At 56.2% G+C, this 18511-nt stretch overlaps 1 protein-coding gene across 2 annotated transcripts in view; it reads right to left on the bottom strand.

Moving 5' to 3' along the window:
- DOC2B (double C2 domain beta) overlaps positions 1-13279 on the bottom strand; it is a 28909-nt gene extending 15630 nt beyond the window's left edge. Inside the window, exons 1-3 of one of the 2 annotated variants that reach the window (XM_019287488.3) lie at positions 12724-13279; positions 2855-2934; positions 1568-1591 (exon numbers count right to left, since the gene is read on the bottom strand). In XM_019287488.3, the coding sequence (XP_019143033.2) occupies positions 1568-1591; positions 2855-2934; positions 12724-13057 (438 nt within the window). In that variant the 5' untranslated portion in view covers positions 13058-13279. The remainder of the gene's footprint in view (positions 1-1567; positions 1592-2854; positions 2935-12723) is intronic. The other variant, XM_039562936.1, reaches the window with a different exon arrangement.
- Between the last annotated feature and the right edge of the window lie 5232 nt (positions 13280-18511).

Raw genomic sequence — 18511 nt, 5'->3', positions numbered from 1 at the left:
GATTCATCCCATCTTTCACCCCACAACGAGCTGCCTGCCCAAAAACCAGCCTGGATAACTCCCAGGCTGAGGCATCCCATTCTGAAAGGGGGCAATCTGCGTTTCCACCCTGACAGCCCCAAGGAGCCAGACAGCTGGAGGAACTTCCCTGCAGTGATAAATATTTATGAGTCAATCCATAAGTAATGCTCAGTGCAGACCTCCAGCACTGCCTCGGCTGGAAGGGAGGGAGCAGCCAAATGCTCAGTGGGGTGGAAACTCCTGGGTGTTTTCCAGCCAGAGGTGCAGGGAGAGCAGCTCTGGAAGCTCCCACAGGCAGCAGCTGCCTGGCATGGCCTGTCTGGGGCGAGGAGCTCCTTCACCATTGCCCTACAGCCCCCTGAGGCTTGTCCCAGGCACTTTTCTCCCAAAAGCAGGAGACCACTGGAGCTATGGGCTAGCACAGCCTGCTGTGTCTGTGCTGCTGCACGCCCCTGTAAATCCCCTGTAGCAGCTTGGGCTCTGTAAGACTGAGCACAAAGTGAGACCCTCAGCGAAGCCATGGCATGGCAGGGCACAAAACCAGTGCCTGCACGTTCATCAAATCCTTTTCCACCCCATTTCCTAGGTGGGGATGGCACCCAGCCCATCCCAGCTCTGTCCCACACAGGACAGCAGAGACCCACACAATGCCAGGGCTCGTGCAGGGCAGCAGCAGAGAGGGAGAGCCCTCCTGCCAGCCTGGCTGCTTCTGCAGTCCAGGAACGAGCTTCTACAATGCCCTGATTTATCCTCCTATTGATCCGAGCTGAGCTACAAAACCTGAGTTCAGCCGTGCCTGAAGTGTGACAGGCGGGGCTGCTGCCAGCGCCGAGAGCCATCAGTGCGAGGTGGCTGCTGGCAGCCTGGCTGCTCCTGCCTCTTCCTGGCTGCTCCTGCCTGTTCCTCCTTGTTCCTGCTTGCTCCTGTCTTCTCCTGCCTGCTCCCACCTGTCTGGTGACACCCAGAATCTCGCAGATCCTGCTGTGAACTGACACCGAGAAACCCCTCACACGTCCCCAGGGTCAGCGCCAGGGTAAATTCCCACACGGAGTGACTATGCCAGCCTCCAGCAGCTGAGGTTTGCAGGGCAGGGAATCGGTGGTGGGGCACAACAGGTTGGATTGAACCTGCTGCTGGTGGCTGCCCCCTCTGTCCTGCTCCCCAGGAGCTGATAACAGCACTCGTGAGGAACAGCAGCAGATATGAGTGTGCTGGGGATTAAAAAAAAAATAGAAGCGAAATAAAGGGAGAGAGGGAGGTTGTGTGGGGTTATCAGAGAGGAAGAAAAACATGTCTCACGTGGCTGAAATAGCCCAGGTTTGAAGGGCTGCTGGCAGCAACCGAGGCTCCAGGAGCTGCTGGAGTTGGACACATCCCGAGGGCGTTTTCCCTGGAGGCTGAGACAGGTACCCAGGACCTGGTCCAAGGGTAAATCACATCCCAGCACTGCTGGGGCTCTCCCCCATCTCCTCCTCTCCAGCTCTGCTTGCAACACCCCCGGAGCCAGCTCCGGCTCCGCCACCGGCAGCGGGGTCCTGGCCCTTACCTTTCTGTAGTCAAGTTTTGGCAGCTTTCCCCAGGCGAGAGATGAAATGAGAGCGAGCAGATGGCAATGTAAATAAAAGAGAAAAATGGGAGAATGAGAGCAGAATGGAAATGAACAGGACTCGAGAGCTTGAATGTCAGGGTGGCGAGGGGGGCTCTGCCCTCCCTGCGGGCGGGGGCGATGCCGGGGTACCCCCACACCCCCTGGGATGGGATCAGTTGGGTGGGCACGGCAGGGACCAGGGCTCTCCTTTGTCAGCCCTGCCTGTGCTCTCGCTGATGTGAGATTTATCAGTTGCTGCCCACAGCTCTCCTTCCTCCCTGTCTTCCACCCACTCCAAACCCAATTAGAAATCTCCTCCTTGGCACGGCTCCCGCGTGCGCCGAGGGAAGCCTGACCCAGAGGCTGCCGGCGGATTCACAGGAGACAGGGAGGGAAGCAAAGCCCAGTGTCTGCCTCAGCCCTGCCCTGGCTGTCCTGCCGGGGAGCTGGGGGTACTGCCCTAGCCAGGAGCAGCTCCAGGAGGGCTGGGGCGGATCCTGCCACGCTCATCCCCAAAATCCCCAAGCTTTGGTGCTACAGGCTGTATTCCAGACATGGAGAACCTTGGTGGGGGCTGCAAACCTGCCATGGAGGGGAGAGGCGCATCCTCTGAGGGCAAACAGCGTGGTCTGACCCTCTGGGGCTCAGTTCACAGCCTCTTCTCCTGCCTTCTGTAAAAACCCTCCATCTCTTCCCGAGATCCGCAGGGATTGAGGTCTTCTCCCCCCAGCCCACCTGGAGCCCTCGTTGCTCTGGTCACCAGGCTGAGTGACGCAGAGAGGAACCCAGCAGCACCTTCCACAGGCCCGGAGGCAGAATCAGGCCCTCAGCTCCCTGTTTCTGCTCCCAAATGTGCAAAAAGCCCCTAATTGCCTCAATCACGCAGACGGCAAAGGCGCTGAGGCGCAGCACTTTGGGGCCGTGATTAGCAGCATTTAAAAGAGCCATTTATAAACCGACAGCCGGTCACAGCGTCAAGTAAATAACAACATCGGGATGGGCTGCTCTAAAAAGCATCAATCCCAGCTCGTCACGGGGGATGAGCAGCCGGCTCCCGACTGCTGGGAACGCCCTGAGAGGCCGGGGTGGAGGGGAAGGAGAGGGCAGAGGTGTTGGGATGGCAAAGGAGTGGCTGCGGTCGGAGAGAGCAGAGCCCCCGATGGAAGCCAGGGATGCTTGGCACAGCCGTGGGTTGGGTTCCTGTGGCACAGCCAGTCCTTGCTGTCACCCAGCTCTGAGCCGTACCTTGGCTTTGTTGATGGTGCAGTGGAGAGCGTTGTTCTCCTGGTCGTAGAGCAAACTGAAATCCAACGTCCCCAGCGTGGCTGCAAGGGAGAGGAGATGTGATTAACCCGCAGCACCCAGCAAGCACGGGCTGCTCTCCCTCTGAGCACAAAAGGAGTGCATGGAGATGCCGAAGAGCAGGCTGCAGACGTTATAAAACATAAAACATCCTGCTGGGAGCCCTGTTATGAAACGTGGCTTCGTGCTGGGAGGCTGGTGGCCATTCCCAGGTTGGCTGGCACGGCCCTGGGGGAAGAGTGAGAGGGAGGAGTTGGTACAGCTCACCCAGCGCTGGCTTTGCTTCTGTGGGCTTTCACCTGGTTTATCCCCATCCCTCAGCAGCCTCACTGCAGCCAGGAGCTTCCCATCCCCCAGGAGATGAAGGGTGTCCTCTGGGAAGATTTGGGAATGGCTGGGACACAGCCGAGAGCTGCTGTTGGCACATCCTCCCCTCCAGCGCCGCTGGCATTCCCAGAACGTGTATTTGTATAGTGACACCTTCAAACAAATGAGCCACCAGTGGGATCCTTTCCCAGCTCCAATCTGGCTGCAAACTGTAAATTAAACCCAGTGAGGATGGAAATGCTTTTCTGGTTAAAATGAAAAACACCAACAGCTTTTAATCAGAGCAGCATTCCTTTATGGCATCCGCAGGACCCAGGAATGGCAGCACCTCCAGGGAAGGGACACAGGGATGGGGCAGGGGACCAGAACAAAACCAGAGGAGCCTCAGCAGCAAAAGTACTTTTGATTTGAGAAATTCTTTCCCTTTGGACCGTCTGAGCATGTCTCACTAATCCAAAGCAGAGGAAAAGCCTTAAAAAGACAGGCTTTCCAAAAACATGGCTTAACCTTCTCCAAGGCTCCCAGGCCTGATTTGCACACCAAAGCCTGGACATGGAGCAGCCTCTCTCCTGGCCCAGCTTTACCCGACACCAGCCTGGAACTTCCAGGGTGGCTCTGGACCCAGCAAACCCCCACCTTTCCATGCCCACCTTCCCAAAAGGGGCTTGCCTGAGTGCTGCCCTGCCACCACACAGCATCCCACCACTGTTTCCAAGGTAACTGCACCCTCCCGCCGCGTTCAGAACGTGAAAAAAAAATCCAAAATAAAACCTGGAACAGTTCTGCTTAATATCAAAGCTGGGTTTGCTGCCTTGGGGGGAGTTGGACAAACTTTATGGCAGGAAATAAGGTGCTTTTTTCCCCCCCCAGCATCGATAGCAGCAAGGCACCCACGGAGTTTAAGGATATTCAGGGGACTGAAACCTTCCTGCTGCAATTTCACAGTGATCTCCCAGCCCAAAGGCAAAGGAGCTACAGGTTTGCCCGCTGGCAAAAAAACCCTCATTTCTCCCAAGCAAATATCTTGAGTTCATAGCAGAGTAAATACCCAGAGAGGTTTCAGCCAGAATAATGTACCCCCCCCCCGCCTCCTTTGTGGAGCAATTTCATGGCACATTAGCTCCTGGTCTGGGTAAGTCACAAATCAGTGGGGTTTTACCTGCCAGGCAAAGATGAGGGGTGAGGCCAAACCTGCGGTACCATACTCTGGGTATGGCTCAAATGAGCATTCCCAGAGCAATTCCCAGCTAAACCCCCTGCACATCCCGCAGGGAAGAAGGAGCAGCAGTGTCCCCAGTGCCTCTGGGGACAGGGAGCTCAAGGATGGCAGTGTGAGGAGTGTGAGGCTCCACAAACCAAGCCAGCAAAACTTCCCAGATCTGCATTTTTCACTCAAGAGCGGAAGATGAAACCTCCGGTTTCGGAGCCTCATCATTTCCACCTGCCCTTTAATCAGTGCTTCCTGCCAGCCCCACCGCTCGGCCCTCCGAGTTCAAGCTGTTATTTTATTTTTATCACAGGAGGGGGCTCGCGGTTCAGCCTGCTGGATTTGGCAATTTATAAAACGAATTAAAAAGCTTGGCAGGCAAACAGAGTTCGGCCAGGAAACACTGACAAAGCCCCAGCCTGCCCCAGGGGTGAGGGCAGCGGGGAGTGCTGCTCCAGCAAGATGGGCAAAACCTACAATCACCTTAGCACAGCAGCTGGAGCTTGTTCTGCAGTGGGGACTCGGGTCCTGCTCCCAGCACTGGTAGTGCATGAGCAAACATCCCGCAGTTCCCATTCCTCCCGGAGCTGACAGCGATGGGAGGGCACAGACAGGGGTGCAGGGCTCGCCTCAGCACTGGCAGGCTCCAGCCCTGGCTCTGCTCCACCCTGGAGGGGTTTCCCTCTAAACAGAGAGGGTTTTTTTGGTGGATGGTAAGTCTCAGTTGCCAAGGAAGGGTCTGCCTTTGGGCAGAGGGATGTGGAAACATCAGCACAATATTTGCTAACGTGGCTGTTTGGAGATTATAAACGGGATGGGGAAAACCTGGGGTTTGGCAGCCAAGGTGCTGCTGTGGAGCTGGAGGTGAGCGCTGCCACCAGAGCCAGGAGCCAGCAGATGCCCAGGACTCACGGGACACATTAAGGGCACGGTGACAGTCCCACAGCCTCTGTTCCATCCTGGGAATGCGCAGCCAGGGATGGATCCAGCACAGCCGTGAAGGCAGAGACAAGGCTGGAGCTCCAGTTCGGGGCTGAGGAGGTGGCAGGAGACCTCTGGCTGCACCAGGGGTGGGAGCCACCCCTGCACCCCATAACAGCACCCTGTGAACCCTCAGGAGCCTCTCCTTAGCCCTGTGCTCCTGGAATGGTCAGCACACCGAGACAGTGACCACCACCACCACACCAGCACTGTCTCACTGCTCCCACTCCTGCAAACCCTAGCGGCACATCCAGCCCTGGCTGTGGGAATCCTGCATCCCCAGCTGGCAGAATTGGGCCCAAAACCTCTGCAGAGCAACCCAATCCCCCTTCTTTGATTGCTTTCCTGCTGCCACATGAGATGCAGCTCGATTGTGATATTAATTAGGGGAGCAAGTACCTAAAAAAGAAAAGGGCAGCAATTAGACTCAAAGCGCTGTTAGCAGGATTATTTAACTCGACTGGGCTATTCTGAACACTGCCCTCTAATCACAGAGGCTGCAAATAAAAAATATAAATAAATGCCTTTGTCAGGCATTACAAAGGCAGCTTGGCGCTCTCCAGACAGTAGGCAGGATGTATCATTATTATTACAATTATTCTGCTCCAATGATAAAATAACCATTAGGAAAGCTGAACTCATTAGCAGGTTCTGACCCTCTTTCCTCTTCATGAACTGGGAGAGATTGATGGGAAGGTGCTGGGCAGGGCCTGGCTTTTAACACGGGCTCTAAAAGGGAAAATAAATCCCTTTTGCATGGGAAGGTGGCCTCTTCTCCCACTGACTTTTGGGCGTTTTGATTAATTCAGGGGGTCGGGAAATTATTAGAGGGCAGCACAAGCAGCAGATGTGTCCGTGGGCTCGGCCGGGCCCGTGGGCAGCCCGGCACAGCCCGCCAGAGTCGGCAGGAATTGTTTATTGCTGACATTTCCCAGCAGCACCCAGGGTGACACGAGGCTGAAGGAGCTTCTATCTATACCTGGGGGATGAGAGGCAAAACGTGGTGATAAATCTGTGCTCTGCTCCCTTCCCCAGCCCCTGCCCTTGCAGGCGCCTGGGTGGCAGATCCACCCTCTCTGTAGCCTGGGATGCTCCAAGGAGAAGAACTTCTCATCCCAAGACATGGAAGAGCCACTGACACTCACAGAAAAAGCTTCAGCAAGGCCTGGAAGTGATGATGGAGCACATTCCTTCCCTTCCCAAGGCAGGTGTGACTGCCATCAGAAAGCCCAGCACAGCTCTACGCCGGGAGAAGTTGAGGTGTGCACACAAAAACCCCGCTATAGAACTAATTAAAAAGAAGTCCAAAAGCCTTAAGTCCCCCTGCTTATCAGCATTGCTGCTCCCGAGATAATCTGCTCACGGATTTTGTGCCAGGGAGATCAGAGTGGAGCAGTAAAAAGGCTGCTGGGGATTGTCTGGATTAGCTCTCCCTTACAGAAAGCACAGGTTCAGTAACCTTCAGACTGGGTATTTTTTAATGCACTATAAAAGATAGGTCCCTATTCTTCCACTGCTTTAATTTTACCTTGCAATGGAGATAATTTTAAAGGTCCTGAAAGGCAGCAAGTAATTCTGTGCACTTACAGCCCCATATAAAATGTTGGTAAATGACTCCTCGGGAGGAACAGAAATTACCTCCTGCTGCTTCCAAGCAGGGCTGCTGAAGAGCGTTTTGGTGGGTGGCCGTGTGTGTGCTCCTGCCTCCCTGGTGTCCTGACCAGGTCCAGTGGCACACGATGGGGAAGAGCTGGAGGACTGGCTCCATGAGGTCTGGAAAACCCTCAGGGTTATGCCTGGAAAACAGCACCATCAATTCCTGCAGCCTGTGATCTGTTGCTGCCAGCAGGGCAGGACATTCCCAGTCCCACAAAAAACCCCGGCAGGGACCAGATCCAACACACAGGCAGGAGACCTTCCCTCCTCAGGAGATCCACGGATGTGGCTGAATTCAACAGGATCAGGAGCAAGGAACAAACACAACTTCTCTCTCTTGCAACTGCTCCCTGCCTGGCCATGGGTTTTTCACTTAAAATCTGCAGCAATGAATATTTCTTCGTTTTGGAGACATGGCTTCTTCATGAGGTTGGTTGATGGATGCTCATCAGCTCTTCTGTCTTCTCCAGGAGGAGTGTTCAGAGGAACACTTATCTGCTCAGAACAGTTCAGAGATGCAATTATGTTTTACAGCACTAAATGGTCCCTGATGTCAGCAGCAATTAGACTTTCAGCAATTTCAGTTTAGAGATGGCCTTCAAATCTCTCCCTCTCTCCTCCTTTAATGAAATACAGCATTGCAATTAACAACCCCCCAAAACTGCCTTCAGTGTTAAATACAAAGATGAGAGATCTGGGAACCCCTTGATCTCGAGCATGGTGGAGCAAGGGGTGTCAGTTCTGTGTCTCCTCCTGCACCCTGAAACTGGGAAAGGTGAAGGGCCAGCCAGGCTGGCTGGTGGGAGGAGGGAACCTCGTTATCCAGCAGCTGTGTGGTTCCTTCATTAGCAGAGATGCCAGAGGCCATGGCCCATATGCTCCTTCCGTGGATGTTGGAGGAGGGATGCCTGGACAGACCCTTCTCAGCCTCGTGTGCTTTCCTCTCCTGCTGCTCCGTGTTCCTCTCCAGCACTTCAGGGTGTCCCTGGCCATGGTCAGTCCCTGGGAAGAGGAAGGCTCCTTGGGGGACCAGGATGTGCAGGCTGCACCTGGATCACTGCTGGGACGGTCAGTGGGAAAGAGTGAGAGCTCACCCACACCAGCACATTCCAAATATCCATCTATCCCACAGGAAACCAGAGAGGAGCTAATCCAGAGTCACCACAGTTACCACCCCATGGGATGCCCCAAGGCTCCCCTGGAACACCGGGGTGTGACACTGCCCTGTACCCGCACACATTTCTTCAGCTCGGGCTGTGCTCTGCTTGGCAAAGCTGTGCTCTGCCGAAATCAGAGTTTGTTTAGTTTCCTGAGCAAGAAAAAAATACTTCTTTTGGCCTTATCTGGATTGAAAAGACGATTCAAAGCTTATAAATAGCAGTTGCAGCATATGCTAAGGAGCTGCGTTTCAGAAGTAAATACCCTGCTCGTTCCTCGCCGTCTCCTCTGCCTCCCCCTGTCTGGCCAAAACCACTGCCAGGTGACTTGCAAACCCTGCACACCTTCAGACCTTCCTTCTTCTTTATGTCTTCAAGCAGCCAGTAATTAATATCTCCAAGATGGCTTTGCCTGCCTAATTATCTTCTTTGCTCAAAATAAGAGTCTTCCTAAATAACTTGTGTGGCGCTGCAGGCATCACGAGCCACCGCGCACCAGAACTGGCCTCTCAGCTGCACTTTGGAGAAGTGGTTTTCATGCTGCTGCAGCTCCAGAGACCAGGAGCCTGCTCTTCCATTAATAAAACCGGGCATGCCGTGGAATTGGCTGGGTCTGTGCATTTAGGAACAGTCCCAGAGTGCTGGCAGGAGCAGGATGGGGCAGCATTTCCAGGGATACCGGCTCCCAGCTCTCAGGCTCTTTCTGCACCTGAAAACCCAGAGCCAAACACATTTGGGAAGGGAGGAAATTCCATTGTGACCAGAGCCTCTTTCCAAAGCCAAACAGCAGCTCAGGGAATGGGGCATTTCTCCAAGGGCTGGAAACTTGATTGTTAAAGGAGGACGGCTGCTCCCTCCAGAGCTGTCCCCTGCGAGAGAAGCCCTGGCAGTGCTGCCTCACGGGGACTGTCTCTACCTCTGCTTGTGCAGAGGTTCCAGAGACCTTTAAAAATCCCTCAGGTACAAATTCCTGCTGGTGCCATGAAGGGGAAAGTGCAGACAGTGGAGGGGGCAGCAGCATTTGGGTGAAATCGGTGGAGATGGGAGGCGAGAGCCAGCTCCTCGCAGGTGGCACATTGCCATCTAGCTGGCATTTGCTTATTTTCCTTGCAAACCAAGTTTCCCTGGCACTGTGCTGCCTGATTGGGTGCACTGGAAGCATCCCTGGTGGCTGGGGACCCCAGGGACCTGCTGCTGTCACAGGGCACCAGCCAGGGGAACCAAAGATGAGGTGACAGCCATGTGTCCCGAGGCAGCAGGAGCAAATCCCCCCTTCCCAGCCTCCTGCCCGGTCCTCTCAGCTCACAGCAGACGCTGGTCCAACAACACCAAACCACTCTTCTGCACCAAATACACATTTCCCACTGCTCCTGCCTCATTCCTTCCACCTCCTCAGCAGTTTTGTTGGGGACAAACCCGCTGCAGGAAGAGTCCTGTGATGAGTCCCTCTCCCAGGGAATGGCAGCAGGTGCCCACCGCAACCCTGCAAATCCTCACAGCAGCGCTGCTGGCAGGTCTGATGGGAAGAGCTGGCTCCATGCAATTCCCAGTGATCCCAGAGTCAGCCCAGATGTCTCCACTCATTATATGCTGTGTTGGTTCCCTGGCCCTGCCTGTTCCCTGCCTCTCGCTGCATTCAACAGGCAGCTGGAGAGGTGCCCAGAGCCACAAAGCTGAGCCTCTGCAGCCACCTCCCATGGCTGGCCCCACCTGTCCTCCCACCTCAGCCAGGCCCCTGCCCAGCTCTGGAAGGATTCCACCCACCTCCTGCAGCCTGGGGATTCTCAGTTTTCCAAAGCACCAATTCCATGCTCGCATCCCCCCGCCACATCCCTGCTCTCTGAAGATGCCGAATCTCTGGGTCAGGCCGCCCTGCTTGGATGGGAGCAGACACTCCCGATCCTGGGGAGAAGGCAGTTCCCACTGGCTCCACAGACACTCCAAGGTTTGCTGGTGGGGTCTGGAGCACAACTCAGCAAAGGATTAAGGAACAGGGTGCAGACAACCAGCCCGGTGAGCTGCAGCAGGGCCGGGCAGGACCTAGCGCACCCACTCCCCATAGCCCTGACAGGGTTCTGGAGTTCGGGCTGGGATGGCATCTTCGGTCCTGCTGGAAAAACCCAAGACCCCCAGGCTGGAACAGTAACTCCAGGCAGGAAGGAGCTTGGGGAAACCCAGACAGTTGCTGCATTTCTCCAGGCAGGGGCAGCTCTCCTCCTCCCACCCAGCCAGCGGCAGCATCGTCTTGGCTTTGGAGGAGGGAAACCCGCAGGCAGGTGGGACAAAGAGGGGGGAGCCGTTCCATCTTCATCCTCCTCCTCCCGATGGATCCTGCCACGGCAAAATCCCTCTCCCTGCGCCTCTCTGGGGCTGGGAGCATCTCTGAGGAGTGAGGCAAGATGTGCCTGGCAAAACCTCGATTTGTGGGTGCTGCACCTGGGCTCCGACACCACCATCCCCGGGGACCTCCTGACCTCCCTGAACCCCGCGTGCCACCCAAGGGGACTGGCACCACCAAAACCCCAGCGCTGTCCTGGCATACAGGCACAGACAGGTTCTCCAGGGGAAATTTAGTGCAGGTGATTAATGCAGCTGCCCTGAATCACCCTCCAGAGGTGTGGGAGAGCTCCACGACATTCCCCAGCGTAGCTGATGGCTCGAGTCACGCTGCACAGATCCCTTCCCTGCTCCCAGGCTGCGGAATGGGTGCAGGGAGCTCTTGCCTGGATTTACAACTCGGCTGCTAAACATGGGGGAGTGACAGTCTCATCCTGCACATTCATGCCAGCCAGTGTCCTCAGGGTGTCTGGGCCATCCCGCACTGTCCCCAGAGATGTGACACCAGCATTGCCACCTCCCCGCTCTGCTCCTGGCACCGCTGTGCCTTTGCCAGCCGAAACCCCAGCACCTCTGGCAAAACAGCCTCAGCAGTTTTCCTGACACCTGTTACGCTGCAAGAAACACTTCCTAGCACCAGCCAGGGTGAGAGAAACACCCGCCGGCCCTGGCATGGAGCCAAGCTGCTTCCAGCATCCAGCATCCTGCATCCAGGATCCAGCATCGCTGAAGGATAAATGCAGAATGCAGCGCCCTGGGCAATTTCCATGTGAGTCACCCAGAGAAACGCTGCACTCTGGGGCCCCGGGTGCTTTGGCTCCCACACACACCCCTGGGCCTGCAGCCCAGCTGCTCCCGTTTCTACTTCCAGGGTGAGCCAAGACGATGGGATAATTAGAGCAGCAAATGACCCAAAGCCGGTTAAAGTCCCCGTTAACTGCCCGGCTGGGACAAACACGGCTTAGCAGAGATGTTCTCCCCAGCAGTGCCAGAGCTGTCGCCTCTCCACGGAGAGCGTGACCCCAGCACCGGCGTGGGGACAGAGGCTGTGGCAGTTCGGGGCTGGCACCCAGCCTCTCCCGGGGCTGTGCCCGTTCGGGGGCACAGGGAGAGCCGTGCCAACCCTGCAGCAGCAGAGCCCTTCGGGGAGCCCTCCTTGGGGCCACACTCCGGGCTGTGGAATCAATGGCAGCAGCCCAGTGGCCGGCAGCGAGGCAGCGATGCCGAGGCAGGGGCTGTGACATTGTGCGAAGGCAAAGCCACCGCCTGCCCGGCGCTGGGCCGTAAACAGCTCAGCCTCCCCTTCCCCCAGGACGAGCACGCAGCAGCGCCCAGCAGCACCCACTCCCTTCCTCGGCATCTCCCGGCTCCAAACTTTGTGCTCAGCCCCTCGCAGGATCCGGCCCCCGGAGGCTGGGCTGAACCGAGCCCTTGGGGTTTCTCTAACTCCAAGGGAAATCGTGTTATCCCGGTGGCCTGGCAGAGCCAGGCAGCAGCTGCCTTGCAGCTCCACGGCGCCGGGTGGGAAGGACGTTTTGGGTGGGGAGGGGTTAACCCTTGCTGCAAACACCTGCATCCTCCAGAACCAAAGGCTTCTGCTCCAAAGGCTCCCTTGGTCTCCTGCAGAGTTCTGCAGGAATGGGGAGATGACACGCCAGAGTTTGCCGAGGGAGAGGGCAGAGATCGCCCGGAAGGATGTGATTCCCGACAAATCTCCCCGATGTGGAGCCGGGCGATGCTGGAGCAGATCGCCAGCTCATCAGCAGGGTGGCTGGAGCAGCCTGCACCACCGAGCCGGATTAAAGGGGTCTGAGCCCAGCTGGCAGCCCTTGGAGGCACGGAGCCGAGCAGGGACGAGGCAGAGAAGTGCACCAACCACAACAGCAACTGGTGGCTCTTAGGAGACTTCCCTACTTCGGGTTCAGCAGCCAGCCTGGCTGCGGCACGGACACTCCCAGGGCCCCGTTCCACCCCGGAGCAGCGCAGGGAGAGCCTCCCCGGCTAAACCTGGGGGCTTCTTACTGCTGCAGTGTGATCCCAGGGACGGCCAGCATGACTGGAAGGGTGCACCAGGATGGGCAACCAGCCCTAACACCCACCCTTGCCCTCAGCACCCAGCAAACTCCCATGGAAACTTAGGAACTTACTGCAGTCGTCGGACTCGTAGCCCTCGGGGTCCACCACCTCCTCGGGCGCTTGGCTCTTGGCCGGCTGCTCTGCGGGCGTCGTTCCGTAGGCTCCAAAGAGCTGGTCCACATCCTCATCATCCTCCCGGGGCGCCTCGGCGGGGCTGACCGAGGGCTGGCTGACCGCGGGGCGCAGGGCGCTGCTGCTGCGGCCGACGGCGGCGGGGAGCCCGCGGGGGAAGCGGGGGAAGTAGTCGGAGATCTGCTTGATGGGTTTGATGGGGCCGGGGCAGACGTCAATGGCCATGTGCTCCTGGATACTTATGGTCATTTTCTCTCCTTTTCGGAGTGTCATGCATGCGGCTGTCGCTGCCAAGCCCTGCCGGAGAAGCCCGGACCGTGCGGGAGAGGGAAGTTTCTGCCGGGGGCTGCGGAGGCAGGTGAGGAGGGAGGCTCCGGCGGGCCCCTTACGTGGTTGTCGCGCCCTGAGCCTCGGTCGCCGCACGCATGCTGCTGCTGCCAGCCCTGGCGTTCGCACAGCCCCTGATCCTGCCAGCGCTGCCTGGGAATAAATGAGCGAGACACAGAGACGGATAAGAGGCAGGGGGTGGGCTCTCGGGTGATGTCACCAGCTTGCAACAAAGCGGTACCCAGCAGCGGAGGAATGAGGGCTGTGGCCGGCCCGCCGCCCCGGCCACACGGCCACCAGCGTGGGCAGCCGGCCCCCCGCCCCTTCCCCAGCACAGCCCCGGACCCCCGGGGGCAGCCGGCAGAAGATGGAGTGATGGGGCGTGGGGAGGTGGGCTTGGATTCACCTCCCTGCCAGAGCAGGGCTGGTCCCTGCCAGACCCCTGCAGGGGGTTGAGGTCACCGGGCAGTGTCAGGAGCCATCGTCCTGCTGTGCCGCATCCCGGCGCGCCGTGGAGAGGGACCGTGACAGCCCCCAGAGACCCTGAGAGCCCCCAGGGACCGTGGCAGCCCCCCTGCCCTCCCGGCTCCTCGCAGGCTGTGCCAGGGAGATGCTGTGCCACATCCTGATGGCACCGCTGCCCGCTCCCCGTGGCTCAGCAGGGAAGGGACAGCCCCACTCAGATCCCTGCTGCCCTGGCTGCCCCAGCCCACAGCAGTGTCCCCCCAGAGCTCAGCACCAGCTGGACGAGCTCCTGCAAACACACCAGGGGCGAAGCAACACATGGTCCCTGCTCGTGGCCCGGGTGGCACAGCCTCTGCCAGCCAGCGTGTGGCTGTGCCATGGGGCTGGTACAGCATCACAGAGGAGCGAGCCGTGGGCTGGGCCAGGGCTCAGTGCCAGTGTGGCCATGCTCAGCACCCCTCCTGCTCCTTCCTGGGCACGGCCAGGGCCCCAGCACCAGCCAGGACAGGGACAGGCTCCTGCCACAGGCTCCCCTGAAAATGCTGAGCTGTGCTTTGCTCAGGGAGCTGGTCTCAAACTGCTGTTTTTACTCACCTCCCCCTGCGTTCAAATCAATAAATCTGTGCCTTCACAAGCTACTGGAAGTGGACTTTTTAGCAAGGAGTGCCAGAAGAGAAACACTGTGAGAAAATGGTGCAAATGTTGCCCGGTAACTCACCCTGCCCAGGAAAATGTGTCTGAAATATTTCAGAGGAGCAGCACCCCCCGTGCAGCCTCTCTGCTGGCTCAGTTCTGGCGGGTCTGGAGTGAGGCTGGGACACTTGGTGTGCTCTGGTCACCCACCACCATGTCCAGCTGCCCACAGCCTGGCCCACCAGGTAGCCTGGCACATCCCTTAGCGATGCACACAGGGCTGCAGTCTCCTGCAGCATGGCATGCAGGTGTCTATTAAAAACAAAGCTCTGTTCTTCAGAGGATTTCCCCCAAATCCCAACAAAATGACACCCAACCTTTCTGTCTAATGCAGAGCTCAGTTCATTCAGATTTTGGTAAATGTTAACGCACGTCCCTGAGTCATAACACGCTGACACCAGGCAAACCAACCTAATTTAGTCCTCACAGGGAAGTGACTGTTTCTCTCCTGAAGCATCCAAACTTGTCACTGCTCTGTACCTAGACATGAAGCACATCTAAGGACGCTCTAATGACCTGGGAGAACAGGAGACAGCTCACTGCTCCTTTGTGTCCCTGCCATATTTTCACTCGGAGGTGGCTCCTGCCTGTTGCAGGTCTAACAGCAGATCCACTCTCAGACAGTTTTATCCCCTCCCCACATCCAAGGACTCCCAGGACATTAATTCAGATGGAAATACCACCTGCTTTGCACATGGAGGCTGAAAATCTTGCAGGTGGGCCGATGCCGGGTGGGAACATCACGGCGAGCGCAAGGAGGTGCCTCCGTATTCGGGTGTGTTCATCCACACAGGCTCCATCTTTGGGTGCAGCATCCAGGATGTGGTGTGCACTCAGACAGAACGAGGCAGAAATTGGGCCTGATGCCCAGAAAATTGCAGCAATTTCCTCTCAGAAAGGGCAAATAAATAAATGAATAAAATCAAGTTACGTGTGAGAGACTAATGCCGTTACTACCATTACAAAAGCGTCATCATCATTCCAAATGTTTCCTCAAAGAGCACAAGACCCAAATAGGCAGGGATTATTCTATAGGACAGAAAATCGAGGCTCTGGGAATGAAGGTGAACCTCTGAGCTCTTCCTCCTCCTGCATCCACCGCCCACAGCCAGGATCAGGGCCCAGCGGCACCCACTGAGAGATGCTCAGCTCACCCAGGGATTCAGAAGAGCAACAAGGGAACAAAAAAGGCAGAATTGAAGCAGACAAACTCCCTGAAGCAGGGCAAGAGTGGGCCTCAAGGAACACCCCATCACCAGCCTCATAGACTGAGATAAACAAAAACCAAGACTCACTGCTAATAGCCCAGGTGGGATTTCTCATCCCTACCCTATCCCAAGCCTAGAAAGCAGCTGGAGCCTTTTCTTAGCTTTTAATGAGTCCCAGATCAGCTTGGTTTTGATAAACCACACTTTTCCTACCTTCCCTTACTGCCTGAGTGTTTCCTTGGGGGCTGCACAGCCCCAAATCTACCGAGGGCTCCCCAAGCGTGACTGGGGCTGGCAGCACACACTGTCACACACGACAACACGGAAGGTGAAAGGGACAAAAATAGAGAGCTGGGCTGGAAGACAAAAGCAGGGCTTGCAGATACAAAGCCAGTTTCCAGGTAAAGCTCTTAATTCCCACCGTCTGTCTAATGCCCTGGAATGTGACTTGATTTGATCCCTGGCTCTGCCAGGGCGAGTCAGAGCTGCTGCTGTGCCCACGCATGTGGCCTCTGCTGCCCTGAAAGGGGGAATTTGACTTCCCCAGCAGCCCCCCAAGAGGGAAGAGACAGAGTTTAAATGTTAAAACGCCAGTTTTAACCCAGAGCTCTGCCTGGCAGGAAGCAAAGCCACTCTGACAGGGAATATCCATCCCTGTAGGAAGTGGGGGCATCCTTCAGGGAAGGTGGAGGTGGCCATCACAGGGCCAGCATCAAAGCAGGGATGGGATGAGGGGGAAGAGCAATTGTGCCTGTCAAAAGCCATGTTTTCTCCCAAGAAAACAAGATCCTGTTCAGCACCTGTGACAGTGTACTTGGGACGTGGGATGCAGGAACCATCACTCCAACTCCAACCCAGGCTCCGAAAACCCCCAGGTTTTAATTTCAATGTTGTCCTGAACAGGGGCACAAAGCACATCCAGAAAAAGCCTGTGGCACTCACTCTCCCTGTGCCACAGCCCAGCTTCCTCCTCTGGAACTGCCCTGCAAGTGGGCAAACAGAAGGGATATTCCTACAGCCCCCAAAACTGCAGCACATGGATTAAACACGCATCCAAAAGGACACAGTTCAACCCATTTTCTTACAAATGCTAAGCATCAAATTCTGCTGTTCCAGGGTTGAATCAATGAGAGCAGGGGCTGATTCCAGTTTGACCAATTCCTTTCCAAATGGAAAGCACATCCCACTGCTTGCCAGGGATTCAGTGATTGACCCACTGGTTCTTTATTTATTACTTTGTCAACTCAAAATCTCTTGGAACCCCCCTGCTCTGCTAGTGCTGCTGGAGAAGAGCCTGGAGAGAGCACAAAGGGATAATGCCAAATTAAAGCCTTCATTTGGAGGCACTACCTCTGGATCTCATCCTTGAACTCGGAGGGCTGGGCCAGGGAGGTTTCTCAGTGTCCCCAGGGAGGTGACACAGGCAGCACCACCCTGCACAGCCCTAGCTGGGATTTTGCTTTTCCCAACCATTTTTAAGCCTGAAAGTACCCACAGCTGTAGGCAGGAGAGGGTGCCAGCAGATACCACCAGCTCAATCTGGTGGATATCAACTGGGGGGTATCAACACTGCCAGGGGATGCCAACACTGCTGGAAGAGACCCCTCCATCCCTCCAGGGTGGCTCAGGACTGACACTGCCTTCAGTTCCCCTGGCTGGGAGCTATGAAACATATTTTTTATTCCTTCCAATGAGCCTAGCTCCAGCATGGCTGTGTGCATGGGAAGGGGGTTAATTGAAAAGCAACATGTGCCTGGCTCCTTGGCTCACTCAGGGCACTGTCTCCTGGCTGATGCACAGCTCCTGGCAGCTTCCCCTCAAAGATCCCTGCCCTCGATTGCTGGGGAGGCTCGGCTGAGCCCATCCAGGGGATTGCACTCCTTACCTGGTCAGACAGCCTTTGCATTTGCTAAGTAAAGCAATAATAATAATAATGATAACCAGGAAACTTGGCAAAAATAATCCTAAGGAGCTTATTCCAGGCTGTGCCGATTACGGCTCCTCAGCAGCGCTGATATCCCAGCGCACCCTGGCCCCCACTGGTCCTCTGCTTGGATAATATCTGAGGTTATCTGTGCTCCAACAGGCCCTGCTAACAACCATTATTTGACCAGATTTAACCAGCAATTACTAGCTGTGAACAAAATCGCTGTGGTGAAATACAACCCACATCCTATTATGGCGCAGACACAAACAAACCCTTGCAGAGAGCCAGGCGAGGGCCAAATGCCAGCAGGGAAGAGCCCTCTCCCCTCAAAATACTGCTTAAGGTTCCCAGAGACTTTGTGAAACACCCAACCAGCAGCAAAGGTGGATGGAATCTTCCTGGCCAGCATTTTGTTACGTGGACATGGGCCTGAAAAGGAGCTTCCAGGAGGGAGGGAAGCATCTGCTGTCCCTGCATCTTTAGGATGGGCCCAGAATAGCTCTACTTTTGGTAGGGGCTGATGTTTAGCATGTAGCATATGCTGCCATTTCCATGTGAATCCCAAAATACTTGGTGTTTTCTTCTGTAGTTTTAATGCACTTGGTTTCTTGGAGTCCTGGGGAATGTCTGCCCTCCTGCCGGGGAGGGGCCGTGCTCTGCTCCTGCACCCTGACACGCCACTGCCAGCACTCCAGGCACCTGCAAACCAAGCAGAGGGGCTAATCAGCTGCTGTAAATCTCAGCTCTGTGCAGCACAGCGTAAATCCACACAGGGATTCACCAGGGTGGATCTGCGCACAGGAAAATCCACCCAAACGGTGCCCAGGAGGAGAGTGACATCGATCCTGGGCACAGCACTGCCAAGGGCCCAGTCCTCAGGGGCTTTTTCTTAGGGATGAACCTTTTTAGACATTTCTTCTCTGATTTCCCTCATGATCTGTGGGTTCCTCTGAACTCCAGAGCCTTAGCAGGGGTTTGCCATCACCAGGCTGGGCAGAGCCATCCTCTCACACGGTGCTGGCTCTGATTGTTGTGTGCCTGTGAGATAAATGCAGACCCACTCCCTTGCAATCAAGGGAGGGGAGACTCCTGTGCAGCATCAACTCC

The sequence above is a fragment of the Corvus cornix genome, chromosome 19, assembly GCF_000738735.6.
Source record: "Corvus cornix cornix isolate S_Up_H32 chromosome 19, ASM73873v5, whole genome shotgun sequence".
NCBI classification, from domain to species: domain Eukaryota; kingdom Metazoa; phylum Chordata; class Aves; order Passeriformes; family Corvidae; genus Corvus; species Corvus cornix.
This window is presented reverse-complemented; position numbering and strand designations above follow the sequence as displayed.